Genomic DNA, 15,408 nt, shown 5'->3' with positions numbered 1-15,408 from the left:
GGCACTGGTGAGACCGCTTCTTGAATCCTGTGTTCAGTTCTGGGCCCCTCACCACAAGAAGGATGTTGAGGCTCTGGAGCGAGTCCAGAGAAGAGCAACAAAGCTGGTGAGGGGGCTGGAGAGCAGGTCTTATGAGGAGCGGCTGAGAGAGCTGGGGGTGTTTAGCCTGGAGAAGAGGAGGCTGAGGGGAGACCTCATTGCTCTCTACAACTACCTGAAAGGAGGTTGTAGAGAGGAGGGTGCTGGCCTCTTCTCCCAAGTGACAGGGGACAGGACAAGAGGGAATGGCCTCAAGCTCCGTCAGGGGAGGTTTAGGCTGGACGTTAGGAAAAAATTCTTTACAGAAAGGGTCATTGGGCACTGGAACAGGCTGCCCAGAGAGGTGGTTGAGTCACCTTCCCTGGAGGTGTTTAAGGCACGGGTGGATGAGGTGCTGAGGGATATGGTTTAGTGTTTGATGGGAACGGTTGGACTCGATGATCCGGTGGGTCTCTTCCAACCTGGTTATTCTGTGATTCTATGATTCTTCACTGCCCACCGCCATCCACTACTTCCCACTCCTTCCCACCGCCTCCCACCCACTCCCATCCCCGCCCCGCCCAGCTCCCTCCCATCACCTCCCCGGGCGCAACTCGTGCTGTCTGGCGGCGGCGCCCCTCCCCGGCCCCACCCCTCGCCCCGCCCCGCCCCGCGCGCAACTCGCGCTGCCTGGCGCGCGCCCTGCGCCTGCTCAGTCCCGACCCCGCGTGGCGCGGCCGGAGCGGAGCCGCCATGGCGCTGCACGTCCCCAAGGCCCCGGGCTTCGCCCAGATGCTCAAGGAGGGAGCCAAGGTGAGGGCGGGGCGGGGCGGGCGCCGCTCCCGAGCGAGGATTCGGGAGTGCTGTCTGTGGGATCTCAGCGGGCCGGCGCGGGGAAGGTTCTGGAAGGGCGGCGGCGGCGGCGAGGGCCGGGGGTGGGGGGCGGGGAGGGCTCGCGCCTCCGTTCGCGTCCAGCTCGGAGCCCCTCGGCCGCGGGGGGGATCGGGCCGCGCCCCCACGGGAGCCGGGAAGAGGAGAGCGGGGCGGTGCTTGCCGCACGTGGCCTTCGAGAAAGCTCTGGCGGAGCAGCACTTCCCTCCCCCTCTCCCCCCCACCTTTCCCTTCCCCCCTTTCCCTTCTTTTCCCCTTCCCTTCCCCCCCTTTCTCTCCCTTCTCCCCTCTGTTCCCCCTGCTTTCCGAGCCCTCGATGGGTTCCCAGCGGCTTCCTGGGCGCCCATGTCCTTTTCGAGCCTGACTGGTGCCTTGGCTGTGGAAACGATGCCCAGCGGGCGTTGTCTTCAGAGAGGATTTGTAGGCAGTGGTCAGCGAAATGACAGCGGGCCCTGTAGATTTTAGCCCTTCCCGCTTGTTAGGTACATTCCTTGACTCTTTTTCTCTTATTGTGCCCGTAAGGAAAGTACTTATCCTAGTATATTAGAGGAACATAATACTTTCCTATATATTCCCTTTCCATTTTCATTGTACTTAACATAGAATGGATGTCGGTAGTGGTCGCGGATTGTGCCTGATAAAGCAGAAGCTGTTCTTTGAAAGAGTGGACAGCAAGTAGGATTTTTTCAGCAGGAAAGTATTATTGCAGAGGAAAATAATAATAAAAAAATTCTGATTGTTGCTGTTTGAGCTGTTAGATTCCCTTTCCTTTCTACTAAAGTCCTCTATTTTTCTTGTTGCAATCTTCTATGGAGACAAAGAATGACATATGTCAAGGGCAGGGGGTGAGCAGAGAAACAAAGTGGCTTAGATGCTGATTCTCTAGTAGAGAAATCGAGGCCATAATAGCAGGAGCTCTGTTTTACAAAACAGGGAGGCAGCTGGCGTTCTGAGATTTCTGTTTTGTATTTGGAGAGCAAATATTAGAGTACTTTTCTCCCTTCTCTCATGGGCCACACGATGTATTTTACCCTGCTCTTTCTTGAGGCCCTCTCTGGGTACTTCTCCTTTTCTTAAGGCTTCCAAACTGAAGCCAGGCTAATGGGCTTCTCAAACATAAGTATTTTGTGAATCGTTCTACTTCTGAATTTTCAAACCACGTGTTTCAATGCAGAATTGAGTTAAATTATTTTTGTGGAATACAAAGTTGTGAGTAAGGAAGCGTGTACAAGCCCCCCCCCCATGCTTACAAATCACTTGCCCTTCTCCAGCCTGGTGTTGGTTATTCTATTTCCCTCTGTCATGCCACTGACTTTTTTTTTTTTCTTGGAAGAACTAAGAGATGCAAATTGTTTTGAAAATTGAGTTACTGTTTGAATTTTCTGTTTGGAAACTTACTGTGTCTGCCTAGTTGCCTGATTGAGAGGGAATAAACAGTAGGTCCTGACTTTGGTAAGGTTTAGTTTCTGTTTAAACTTCTAAGTGAAACAAAAAATCTAAATTAATCAACAGCTTTTATGAACTCAGTAGGTTATTGCTGCTTTGAGAAATGACTAGTTCATGCCTTTGTTTTTTTATCAGAAGGCCTAATTCTAAGCAGAAGATTTTTCTTTTTAGCATTATTCAGGACTAGAAGAAGCTGTCTATAGGAACATCCAGGCATGCAAAGAACTTGCTCAAACCACCCGTACAGCTTATGGACCAAATGGTAGGTAAATCCTAAAATTATTGTAGCGAATAATTTTTGAGCAAAATAAAAAAAATTTTTTTTTCCCAAAAGGTTATATTTGAAGGCTAAACCTACATTGCCAGATACACAACTGCTTGTTTCTTGAGAGAACAGATTGGACTTGCTGGAAAACTCTAAATGTAGTTTTTATGGTTATACAGATCAGACTTGGTTAGCTCTTAAGTTATGCACAATGTACCTGCCTTTATTAGGTGTTTGTACTAGTTACTATGCCTTTTTTATCATCTTACTGCTCTATGGAAGACTTAAAAAAATTAAAGGAAGGACAATAACTTCGTAGGTAGTCATCATGAATATATCATATCTGGTCAGATATACTAAAACGAAAGGTGTTCTCCAGGATCAATTGATTAAAGGATGCACTAATAGCTCTGAAGAGATCTGTGCTTATTTAGAAATTATTGATTTCTCCTTAACGTAATTCATTCCTAAGTGTTATTTCACAAAAATCTTTTAGGTTCTTAAATTATCAGTAGGACTAACATTTTAATGTGTGAGGTAGACCTGAAAGTATCCATGTTCCAAATGATGTTTACCTAATGGATGATTTAATTATTTTTTTTCCCTGTTAGGAATGAACAAGATGGTTATCAATCATCTGGAGAAGCTTTTCGTTACCAATGATGCTGCTACTATCTTGAGAGAGCTGGAGGTAAGTTCTCTTGCTTCAGAAGGCTGTTACTTGTGAAGTAGTGTTTCTGTTCATGTGCTACTGTAGGTCTGAATGTTAATAAGGAGACACATAAAATAATCTGACAAATTACTTACATATGTTGTCTTGTAAATCATTTACATTTTTCTCTGGATTTGACTAAATCAGTGAGCTGTGTGCACAGTGAAAAATAGAGCTCCTTTGTAAAGCTGCTTTAAGTAGTTGCAGGAGATGGTTAATAATTGCCCAGCTTTTCCCCCAAAACCAGTGTAGATTTGGAAGAGGATATGTCTTAGACAATACAGTGTTCAGAAAACTGAAAGAAATGGCAATTTCGTTAATCTTCCAGTGTCAGTGTTTGCCACGTTCTTCTGTCTGCTTAGAATACGTTAATTGGATTTAAGAAAATGAGGATGTAGCATCCCCCTCCTGTGAATACAGCAAAAGTGTGGAAAGACTGACCTTTCCTAAAGTTTTCTTTTACTACCAAGTTCATGTTTGTATCACAACACAAATAATATTTTACTGAATTCTGTACTTACTAATAGAAACAGTGTAAGAATTAAGTATTTCCTTACTTAAAGTATTGTGAAACTGTTTGATATAAGCAAAATAACTGTTGAAGACTCATTTCTGTTTTTAAAAAAACAATTTGCAGATTATTACTTAATCTAATGAGTCTTGGATATTACTCTCTGGGATAAAATGACAGCAGCTCTAATGATATTCAAGAATAAAACGTTTTTATTTCTTGGAAAGAAAGGGAAAGCAGTGTGGTCTTTTAGCAGAAAAAACACTACCACTTAACTCTAGGCATCTACTTTTTGTGCTGCACATATAAATTCATCTTGAAGATCAAACTTCAGGCTGCTTTCCTGTTGCAGCGCTTGATTGTGCAGCCACTGTACTCTGTAAAAATAGCATAGAACCAATGTCGAGGATGTCTTAATTCAGTTAGTAAGGGGACTATTAAGTTCTTTAGTTGTTTGGGGTTTTTTCCACGTATGCTTGTGCTTTTGCTTGTTAAGGAAGTTAGCCAGTTAAGACAACCTCATTTCTTTTCCCGTTTTGTTTATTCTTAGTATCTTTAGATACATTTTGAATTAAAAGTGCTTGTACTGGATACACAGAAAAACCTGGAGCTGTAGTCTAGGAAGGTTGTTAGTAACTAAGCTGTGTACTTCTTTTAAAGGTCCAGCATCCTGCTGCAAAAATGCTTGTGATGGCGTCCCACATGCAAGAGCAAGAAGTTGGAGATGGAACAAACTTTGTCCTTGTTTTTGCTGGAGTTCTTTTGGAGTTAGCAGAAGACCTTCTGAGGATGGGGTTATCAGTGTCAGAGGCAAGTTATGTTATTACAGTTCACAGCTCTAATTCAGATTGCCATTGGTTAGTATTCTTGGGTCATAATGTTGTGAATTATCTGCTTCCTTCTAAACTAATATTTTAGGTAGAGATGTATGAAGGACAGCGTGTGTTTTGCTGCTTGTGATTGTTTACTTCCCTTGTAAGCGTTTGCATTTGTTAATGTTGTAGGGCCCTTGGAAAGGAGATGTAAGCAGTATGAATACATAGTGAAGTGGTGTGATGAATATTTATTGTTTGCTGCACAGGTGATTGAAGGATATGAAAAGGCTTGCAAGAAAGCCCTAGAAATTCTTCCAGACTTGGTGTGCTGTTCTGCAAAGAACCTCCGAGACACTGAAGAAGTGGCATCTTTGTTGCGCACTTCGGTAATGAGCAAACAATATGGCAATGAGCATTTTTTGGCAAAGCTTATTGCTCAGGCCTGTGGTAAGTGGACAAGAACATATATGTGTGTGTGTGTCTAAAAAAAACCTGAGTAGGTTTGCTTATGAGCGTTACTTCTGTCTTCATCTAAGATAAAAGGTATGATTAGTTTATCAGATTCAATTGCATAAAATGCTTTATCCTCTGAAATGAATATAACTTTCTTTCTTTTTAATGGCTATAAATTGGAGAGGGGCAGATTTAGACTAGAACTAAGGAGGAATTTCTTCACCATGAGAGTGGTGAGGCACTGAACATGTTGCTCAGGGAAGCTGTGGCTGCCCCATCCCTGCAGGTGTTCAAGCCAAGGTTGAATGGGGCCTTGGGCAGCCTGGTCTAGTGGGAGGTGTCCCTGCCCATGGCAGGGTGGTTGGAACTGGATGATCTTTAATGTCCCTTCCAACTTAAACAATTTTATGATTCTTGTGTGGAACTCTTCATTAGTGTTGTGGCTTGCAAAAGCTCTTGTGTTTTTTTGTCATTAGGATGATGTCTTACCCTTAAGAGAACCTGTTACTAGTCTTAGCCACAGAACAATGGAAGCAAGGCTTTAGTTGTTTTGAATTGTTGTTTTCTGTCTTTAGATTTCCAAAAAAAACTTTCATATCTAGTTTGTGTTTTCTCAAAATATTCAGGATCAGACTTCACTCTTAAATGTGCGTGTGTAAATGGATATTCCAAATAGATGTTGCTTTCCTATTATGGCACAGTAAAAACAAAATTTCTGTTTCTCTTAGTGCAGGTTATTAGCAGCTTATAATTGCCTTAAATGTAGGCAGGCATCTCCAAACAGTTGAATTTTAGTACTTCAGAAAAACTTCAGCATTATTTGTGGTGTCATTCTGCTTTATTCATGAAACAAAAGAAATTAATTACTTTTTTTCTCTTTTTCTCTTTTTTTCTCTTTTTTTTCCCTTCCTTTTCCAAACAGTTTCTATTCTTCCTGATTCCGGTCATTTCAATGTTGATAATATCAGAGTGTGCAAAATCGTGGTAAGTTGAAAGTAGCTAGCTTTACTGTATTATTAAGGTAGACAAATTATAATGGACGCTAATTTTTAGGTCTTTGAACTTTCAAAGTGCCTTTTCTATTCTAATCTCTGTATTGTGGCATGCCTAATAAGCCTTTCCATTCTGTCTCTAGTGCTTAGTAGCAGCTTTCAGAAACAAAAAACATTAAAATGTAAAGTTTATCCTCAATTAGATACAATAACTCATTGACACACAGGAATGTCGATTGCATCTTTATTGTTTGAAGCAGTCACAAGATTGGGCTAAGATGCAAGGTGGCAGAAATGTAGAGGTCTGATTTTGTGTTCTTTTTGTCAGGCCTCAGTATGGAATGTATGATTGGAACAAGTTTATATCTGCTATGAAATTCCCCGTTTTTTTCCCTGCTAATAAATACATAACAAATTTAGCACAGAAAGTGAATGCCAAGAGCCTTAACCTTGTCCACCAACTAATATTAACATGGGAACTTTCAAGGCAGTGTTATATGTTGTTGAATCAACTTAAGTCTTATTTCTCTGTGCTGCGATGAAAATGTAAGTTACTGCATTCAATTGAAAGTAAAGACTGCTTTTCATAAAGGGTAGCGTGGCTTTCTGACAAGAAATGATCAATAATTTGCCTTTCCTTCATTCCATTTCTTTCCTTTCAGGGTGCTGGTATCTCTGCTTCCTCAGTACTGCATGGAATGGTTTTTAAAAAAGAAACTGAAGGAGATGTCACTTCTGTCAAAGATGCAAAAATAGCTGTGTATTCCTGCCCTTTTGATGGTATGATAGCTGAAACTAAGGTATGTAGAAGCTCAAAATGAGTTATATATGTATTTATGCTCATGGGCTCCTATTTTTAGATCTAACTATAAATATTCTTGACACTTGGTGATTGAGATATTTTTGTTAATATTGAGTTCATTGGTTTAAAAATGTTGATAGAAAATGCCTGAACCTAATTTTGCTTTACAGGGTTTTTAGGGTTGGGGAGTTGGTGTTGGTTTTGTTGGGTTATTTGAGCCAAACTTATGTGCTGGGATGTCTGAACCTTGGGGTTGTCTAGAAATACTAGTTTCCGTTTTTTTTACTTGTTTTATCCCACTGTATGGGAAGGGTAGCAGTGTTATAAAATAGGATGACTTGAGGTATATGGATAGGTTGGGAGACAACAGTTTGTCAAAAACTTCTAGGCATGTTGTTAATGCTGAATTGATAACAGACGATGTCTTTTACTAGGGCACCGTACTTATAAAGAATGCTGAAGAACTGATGAATTTCAGTAAAGGAGAAGAAAGTCTAATGGATTTGCAGGTCAAAGCTATTGCTGATAGTGGGGCAAATGTAGTAGTAACCGGTGGCAAAGTGGCAGACATGGCACTTCATTATGCCAACAAGTACAATCTTATGATAGTCAGGTAAGTACTAGAAAAGCATAAAGGCATTTGATCTTCCAGGTTTATTAAATGTACTTGCTGTGTTGTCTCTCGCTTGTCAAATGAATTGGAAACAAAATATTGAAGACTGTTTGGTTTTCTGGTGGATCGAAACCTGAGCTGCAATTTGATTGTTTAGTAGCTTATGTTTCTTGATAGTATTTCACCTCTGTATGACAGCAAATTGGGGGATTACTTGTGTGTATGGTACTGTTATTCTGGTTTAAGTGACTTTATAGCACAACTGAAATCAATAATACCAACATTTCTGGATCTAGTAAAGCGGGATGTGGCCTCAAAGGCATGTAAGACTATACCATAGTGGTTCTTCCTAGTCATAGTCCCCATGTGATGCTTTAGGAATGATGAGATACACCTCTGTATTGCTAAGGGATTGATGGATGGCAGAACTAATTCTTAGTACTTTTCTGTGATTTTTGTGGGCCTTAAATTTCCTTACCTCTAAGGAATGCATGTTTGTACGTCCTTGAAATAACAGTCTGCAAAACAAAGTCAGATGGCTAGCAGTGGTAATTGCATCTCACCAAAAAAAAAAAAAAAGTGGTCCTTTGTTGAAAGCTATAGTTTATTGGTGGTGTCCGAAAAGTTTGAACTCCTGGAAATGGAGCATGATACTATAATCTCTTGCATAACAAAGAAGGATTACTATAGAGCTGTTGTAAAGATCAGTTCAAGTCTTATATGCTAGAAGATAAAGTTTTGATAGTTTCCATCTATTGAAATTACTTATTTGGTTTTAGGCTCTTAGAAAATAGTCTCTGCTTGGCATCTCTGAAAATACATAATTATAACTCAAAGAAAAAAAAAAAAAGATGAGTGGGTTTTATAACTTGTTGCAGTAGATTTTGATAGATGTCACTGGTTTACAAAGCGAGGCTGAGTTCAGAGAATACTTAAACGTATATGTATTAACCTTTGTTCTGGAAACTGGTTATTAGAAAAACTGTTCTTATTTTTAAAGGTTGAACTCTAAGTGGGATCTGAGAAGACTGTGCAAAACTGTTGGCGCAACAGCGCTACCCAGACTGGTATGGATTTTTCATGTGAGAAACAGAAGGGAGAGAACTGATGAACAGGTTCACTTCTTAACTCGTGTTTTTCTTTCCAGACTGCCCCTACTCCAGAAGAAATGGGTCACTGTGATAGCGTGTATTTATCAGAGGTTGGGGATACTCAAGTTGTTGTGTTTAAGCATGGTATGTATGTTCCACAGAACTAATGCTACTTTTCTAGAATAGCCATGTTCTTGTGTTTCATATCTAATGCATGTGCATGTTTATCTGAACAGAAAAGGAGGATGGTGCCATTTCTACTATACTCATTCGTGGATCTACAGACAACCTGATGGATGACATAGAGAGAGCAGTGGATGATGGTGTAAATACTTTCAAAGTACTCACAAGGGTAAGTGACCAGAACACTTTAGTTACCAGAATTGAGCTATGGATCAGTTTGGGGCAAGACTAGTGCTTGCTTAGTGCTCATTTGCTACAAAGTCTCCAGCAGGTATTTACATTATCAGCTTAGGAGCCTTCTTGAGGCTGTATATTATTGAGGTGTAGAAGCTGCATAGGGAAGATTGCTGCTGACATTTGTGTGAATACAGAGTACATAAGAAATGGTGGTCAGCACATACTGCACTTATTTCCAGTAACGAGGCAAGTTCATAAAGATAGATCAGTTGTGCCACTTTGTAATGGCAGTCAGCATTTTTGTTGACTACTTCCCTAAACATTTTGTAACATTTCTTGGACACCAGGCACAGAAGAAAAGTGGGACAGCTTTGTTTGTCACTGGGGATCAGGAGGAAATAAATGTCTGGTTGGTGGCAAACTGTGTTGCTGAGCAGACATGCTTCCTTCACAGATTCAGTTCTTTTTCTGAGCAGTTTTTGTGGGCTTAAATTTTATAGTCTTTCCTCTTTTTATTTATTTATTTTTTAATGCAAGAGGAAATGTTTGTGTATTTAGTTGGAAGGTGGTTTGCAAAAATATTAAGGTTCTGTTTGATGCAACGTCCTGTACACACCAACACATGCCGTTAATTTAGAGTACAGAAACAGCCACAGACTGTGCGTTTATGATGGTCTCCAGGAGTTGCCCTAACTTCTGATTCATGATGATCACCTTTCTGTGGAAAGGACTGGGGGTTCTTAAGCGGATGCTGGTTTGCCAAAGGATATACAAAATGCTTGAATTAAAAAAAAAAAAAAAAAGACCCAAAAAAACCCAAACCAAAAATGCGTAACGCTCTGTGTTACCTGTTGACATAGTAAACTTTTGTATGCAGTAGATTGTCTTCCTGTGTATTTCCTAACAAGCTAATGGAAAAGATGAGAAAATCTAGGACTTGTTATTAGTAAGCAAAGAGTTGAAATTACTTTTTTAAAAACAAGCAAACAGAAAACCCTAGACACAAAACCCACTGTGCTGTTTTCCTTTTTACAAAAGGAAGTATTTTTATTCAAAGACATTTGTAATGAATGAGTATATTCTGGTAGATTTCTCTTATCGTGCTTGTTTGTTCTGAAGTGAATTCTTAGCCTGTTCTATTGTCTTTTTCTTCATAAGAGTATGTAGGTTCTAAAACATAAAAATTAACATGATGCTTTAAGCAGAACTTTACTTTTTGGCTTGGTATGTTTACAGGATAAACGTCTTGTTCCTGGAGGTGGTGCAACAGAGATTGAATTAGCCAAGCAGATCACATCCTATGGAGAGGTACAGCAAATGGGCTTTCATTTTTATTTTTATATACGCATACACACACATATATGTACTTACATATTTTTGTATGTTGCATATATATTTATGTATTATTTTATACCAGTGTATAAATGTGTATTAATGCCTATAAATCAATAAAAAAAATATGGGGGAAAGTACCCCCCCCACCTTACAAGTTTTTTTTAAGTGCTGATGTAGCTTTCAACCTCACTTTAGACTTGTCCTGGGCTTGACCAGTATGCCATCAAGAAGTTTGCTGAAGCATTTGAAGCCATTCCTCGAGCTCTGGCAGAAAACTCTGGAATAAAGGCTAATGAGGTCATCTCTAAGCTTTATGCTGTGCATCAGGAAGGGAACAAAAATGTTGGATTTGATATTGAGGTAAATAGTCTCTCGCGTTACTTGGTGCTTTGCAGTACAGGGCTATAATTGAATGTACTTCTGTCAGTGTGAAGTATTTATAGATCAATTTATTGAAGCTCTGCATTGCATAGTCTAGAAGAATAACAATTGTAATACATTGAATTGTTTATTTTTCGTCAAGCAGAAGTTAAAGTCAATGCTAGTAGATTAGGAATTAAGGTTTTCTGAAGAGAAAAGATGAGATCAGAAAAGTGATCATTTGTTCTAAGCCTTGTTACCTTGAAAACCCAGTAAACTTGCTCAGTAGGAGCCTGAGAAAGTTGAATTATGTTTTTCTCCCTGTCTGATAGGCCGAAGCTGCTGTTGTGAAGGATATGTTGGAAGCTGGTGTATTAGATACATACCTTGGAAAATCCTGGGGTATCAAGCTAGCTACTAACGCAGCTGTAACTGTCTTAAGGGTAGATCAGGTAAGCTTACAAGTAATTTTGGCTGCTGAATTAAAACCTTTAGCGTTCTGTAGACCAAATTAATGAAAAACATGTGGAAATGTGATACTTGCAAATGTGATTTGTGTATTTCTGGAAGCCTGGAAGCCAGGAAGCAGTTTGTTCAAGAGCTCATAATTTGAAATGTTGCAGTGTTGCTGCTTCCATAGGAGTGCTGTGAATATTTCTTTTATAAAGATTTCACAGTTGATACTTGTATCTAGAAAGTTAACTTATAGAATGGTTTGGGTTGGAAGGGACCTTAAAGATCATCCAGTTCCACCCTCCTTGCCATGGGCAGGGACACCTCCCTCTGGACCAGGCTGCCCAAGGCCCCATCCAACCTGGCCTTGAACACCTCCAGGGATGGGGCAGCCACACCTTCCCTGAGCGACCTGTGCCAGTGCCTCACTGCCCTCATTGGGAAGAATTTCTTGCTAATGTCTAATCTAAATCTTCCCCCCTCTGATTTAAAGCTATTCCCCTTTGTCCTATCCATGCCCCTGTAAAAAGTGCCTCCCCAGCTTTGTTGTAGCCCCTTCAGGTACTGGAAGGCTGCTCTGAGGTCTTCCTTCAGCCTTCTCTGCTCCAGGCTGAACAGCCTCAACTCTCTCAGCCTGTCCTCATAACAGAGGTGCTCCAGCCCTCTGGTCAGCTTTGTAGCCCTCCTGTGCTCCTGTTCCAACAGCTCCATATCCTTGTGTTGGAGATTCCAGAACTGGGCACAATATTCCAGGTGGGGTTTCACAAGAGCAGAGTGGAGGGAGGCAGAATCCCCTCCCTTGCTCTGCTGGCCACACTTCTGGTGCAGCCCAGGACACAGTTGGCCTTCTGGGTTGCGAGCACACATTGCTGGCTCATGTCAAGTTTCTCATCAACTAGCATCACTTTTCTCAGATTTTGTTTTTGCATTAAAATCCACCTTTTGGGGAAAAAGGAGGTTATAACCTACAAGACAAAATCTTAACTTTATATATTTTGTGAAACTTTGGCAAAAATATGTTTGCGTGTAAAATTTCTGTAGATTATTATGGCAAAAACAGCAGGCGGTCCAAAAGCCCCTAAGCAACAAGGACATTGGGATAAGGATGACTGGAAAGATGAGCCTGAAAAATAGTATGCAGTAAGCTCTGTTTCTGTAGCAGGGAGGTACATGTGTGTGAGCGCATGCATGGATATATTGACAAGCACATGAGAAATGGTGTCTTTCTTGAGGACACTTAACACTGCTGTCTTATATGTGCTGATGGCTGTTTTGTATTTGTCTCCTATAACTAAATTTTTATTTAAAGGACGAGAAGTGCAGTTTTTAGTTGTCACTGTAGCAGATACAGAAAATGAGCCTCTAGCAGGGTTAGACTAGTGGACTTTATGCTTTTAAAGTATGATGTTTAGACACGATTAGCTCAGATAATTCCACTTTCTGTAGTGTGCATCCTATAAACCAGTCACTCATTAGCCTATTTAAGCACTCGCTTTCTGTTGACTAACTGGAGTCTTTAATTTGCATGCAGCAATGAGATCAAAGCCCTTCTTGGTGTATCAGGGCTCAGCTTCTGCCATTTTCAAGAAAAAATAATTAATTTTTGAATATCTCAATTAGATGGATAATAATATTCACTGGCTTAGGTTCAGAGTAGGGAAACTGCATGAATTTTAGTGAATGTTATGTCTTCGTATGCTGTAAGTAAGAGCTGCAATGTGACCCTGATTATAATCTTGTCTTTTTCTCATTCCGTATTTTCTTCAAGATCATCATGGCAAAACCAGCGGGTGGCCCTAAACCTCCATCAGGAAAGAAAGACTGGGATGAAGACCAAAATGATTGAACAATATAACTGTACTTCTTCAGTGACATGATTATGTATGTTTTTTTAATATTCCAGTTGGAGGCTGTCATCATGTTTTGCTCTGTTGCCTTTAAGTTATGAACGGTGTCCCCTGGAGTGCAGAACTTCAAACACTTAATAAACCTACTCACTGTTAAAATGTGAACTGTTATTTTATTTGGACTTATGGGGAACAGGTAGGCATGTTTCAGGAGATGGCAGGGTAGCGGGGTGGTGGGCTGACCCGGGCTGGCTGCCAGATGCCCCTTGCAGACCAGGACAGAGATGGAAAAGCAGTAGAGAAAGCTCAGGGGCTGAGGTAAAGAGAGGGAGATCGCTAACCTGTTACTGTCTTGAGGCAAAACAGAGTGAATGCGTGGAAAAGTAATTTATTACCAATTAAAAATAGAGTTGGAGGGTGAGAAACTCAGGGCTCCTCACTGCAGGGTCCAGCTTCCTCCAAGGCCCTGGGGTGGGTCTGTCGGAGCCAGGTAGGCCCAGCCACTCCTCCCCGAGGCCATACCTGCAGCCCACCCCACCATCTTGACACCTAGGTAAGGGACACTGACCATGAGTCTGTTGTAAGTCTCTTGTAACTTCAGGAAGGCATCATTTATAATTGTTGAAGCTCTTTGTGCTCTTTACCCACTATTTGAGTGTAAAGTCATAGAATCATAGAATCACCAGGTTGGAAGAGACCCACTGGATCATCGAGTCCAACCCTTCCCATCAAACACTAAACCATGCCCCTCAGCACCTCATCCACTGTGCCTTAAACACCTCCAGGGAAGGTGAATCAACCACCTCTCTGGGCAGCCTCTGCCAGTGCCCAATGACCCTTTCTGTAAAGAATTTTTTCCTAATGTCCAGCCTAAACCTCCCCTGGCGGAGCTTGAGGCCATTCCCTCTTGTCCTGTCCCCCGTCACTTGGGAGAAGAGGCCAGCACCCTCCTCTCCACAACCTCCTTTCAGATAGTTGTAGAGAGCAATGAGGTCTCCCCTCAGCCTCCTCTTCTCCAGGCTAAACAACCCCAGCTCCCTCAGCCGCTCCTCATAAGGCCTGTTCTCCAGCCCCTTCACCAGCTTTGTTGCTCTTCTCTGGACTCGCTCCAGAGCCTCAACATCCTTCTTGTGGTGAGGGGCCCAGAACTGAACACAGGATTCGAGGAGCGGTCTCACCAGTGCCGAGTACAGAGGGAGAATAACCTCCCTGGACCTGCTGGTCACGCCGTTTCTGATACAAGCCAAGATGCCATTGGCCTTCTTGGCCACCTGGGCACACTGCTGGCTCATGTTCAGTCACTGACAACCAGCACCAGCAGGTCTTCTCCTCCAGGCAGCTTTCCAGCCAGACTTCTCCTAGTCTGTAGCACTGCACAGGGTTGTTGTGCCCCAAGTGCAGGACCTGGCCTTTGGCCTTGTTAAATCTCATGCCATTGGTCTCAGCCCAGGAGTCCAGCCTGTTCAGATCCCTTTGGAGCCTCCCTACCTCCAGCAGGGTAGTCAAATAAGTATTGAAATCATTTTGGTGGCAGGTCTGTGGTCCATGTCTACACTCAGTTTTGTTACATGCATCAATTTCCTCATCTTTTAAGAGCCTCTATGCTCTCAAAACAGCAGCCTGACAGCAGCAAACTACAGCTCATTCTAATGACCTTAAAAATAAACACCAAGTAGAAAGAACTAGCATGATGCAGAGCCCTGGAATCTTTCAGCTGAAGCCCCCTCTTGTTCTTCTTGGAAAGTAAACAGCTTGAAAGCAGAACAGCAATTGAAATTCAAACCCCTTCAATAATTAATCCTTCTATTACTCTTGCCAGTGCTACTCTATTTCACAGCCAGAAGGGAGTGGAAGGCTAAATCAAGTCTGGAACTAACTTATGACTAAATAAGGCTGCTGCGCAACAGCTACGCTAATACTCGCTTTACAGGCAGTTGCTGGTGTGGCTGAAAAATAAACTCAGCAAGTTTTCAGAAGGACTGGCATACTGATGCAGGCAGCTGCAGAAGTGCTGCTGCCACCGCCGCCTGCAAAGGGAATGAGAACACACAAGACTTACCGAGAAACTGGGCAAGGTTGCTGTGAAAAATGCACTGAATGTATCAGCTGCTGCTCCAGCATGGAGGAGCCAAGATTTTATTTATGTGAAACTGAGCCTGCAGAGAACTTAAAAGTTACAAGTCCTTACAGGACTAGTTTTCTTAGTCTTCTGATGGAGGAAGGCTGAGCTGTAGTGCTTGAAGTGAAAGGGAAAGAGACCTGATCTCTCAGCCTTGCCACAATACTAGAGTAAGGTTCTCATGCAAAGTCCTAGAGTGTGCAAACAGTGGGCTCCTCTATTGGACATAAATCAAAGGTGGAAAGAGCTGATGCTGAATTTGTCTCAGCTCTGAGACACATAGGAAGAAACAGCTTCTTAAGTGTGGAAGCCAGCTCTAAAATAC

The 15,408-nt window shown here is 41.8% G+C and overlaps 1 protein-coding gene across 4 annotated transcripts; it reads left to right on the top strand.

Moving 5' to 3' along the window:
- The first annotated feature begins 685 nt into the window (after positions 1-685).
- CCT8 (chaperonin containing TCP1 subunit 8) lies at positions 686-13,123 on the top strand. 4 transcript variants are annotated; one of them, XM_069870848.1, is made up of 16 exons: positions 686-831; positions 2,527-2,617; positions 3,232-3,311; positions 4,504-4,653; positions 4,925-5,105; positions 6,034-6,095; positions 6,766-6,903; positions 7,340-7,518; positions 8,519-8,585; positions 8,666-8,753; positions 8,846-8,961; positions 10,206-10,277; positions 10,500-10,664; positions 10,997-11,116; positions 12,159-12,250; positions 12,886-13,123. In XM_069870848.1, coding segments are annotated over exons 1-16 (1,662 nt in total). In that variant the 5' UTR covers positions 686-771; the 3' UTR covers positions 12,887-13,123. The 4 variants fall into 4 exon arrangements, with proteins under 4 accessions (XP_069726949.1, XP_069726933.1, XP_069726939.1 ...); XM_069870832.1 differs by having other exon boundaries at positions 12,159-12,257; XM_069870838.1 differs by having other exon boundaries at positions 12,159-12,283.
- Positions 13,124-15,408: the final 2,285 nt, after the last annotated feature.

This window comes from Phaenicophaeus curvirostris, chromosome 1, assembly GCF_032191515.1.
Source record: "Phaenicophaeus curvirostris isolate KB17595 chromosome 1, BPBGC_Pcur_1.0, whole genome shotgun sequence".
In the NCBI taxonomy this organism is placed as follows: Eukaryota; Metazoa; Chordata; class Aves; order Cuculiformes; family Cuculidae; genus Phaenicophaeus; species Phaenicophaeus curvirostris.
This window is presented reverse-complemented; position numbering and strand designations above follow the sequence as displayed.

Bases quoted from the DNA above. Each gene is read 5' to 3' on its own strand.
- CCT8 (XM_069870848.1), top strand. From the start codon at position 772: ATGGCGCTGCACGTCCCCAAGGCCCCGGGCTTCGCCCAGATGCTCAAG. The intron at 8,754-8,845 runs GTATGTATGTTC...TTATCTGAACAG, and splicing joins AGTTGTTGTGTTTAAGCATG to AAAAGGAGGATGGTGCCATT. The intron at 11,117-12,158 runs GTAAGCTTACAA...AAATTTCTGTAG, and splicing joins CTGTCTTAAGGGTAGATCAG to ATTATTATGGCAAAAACAGC.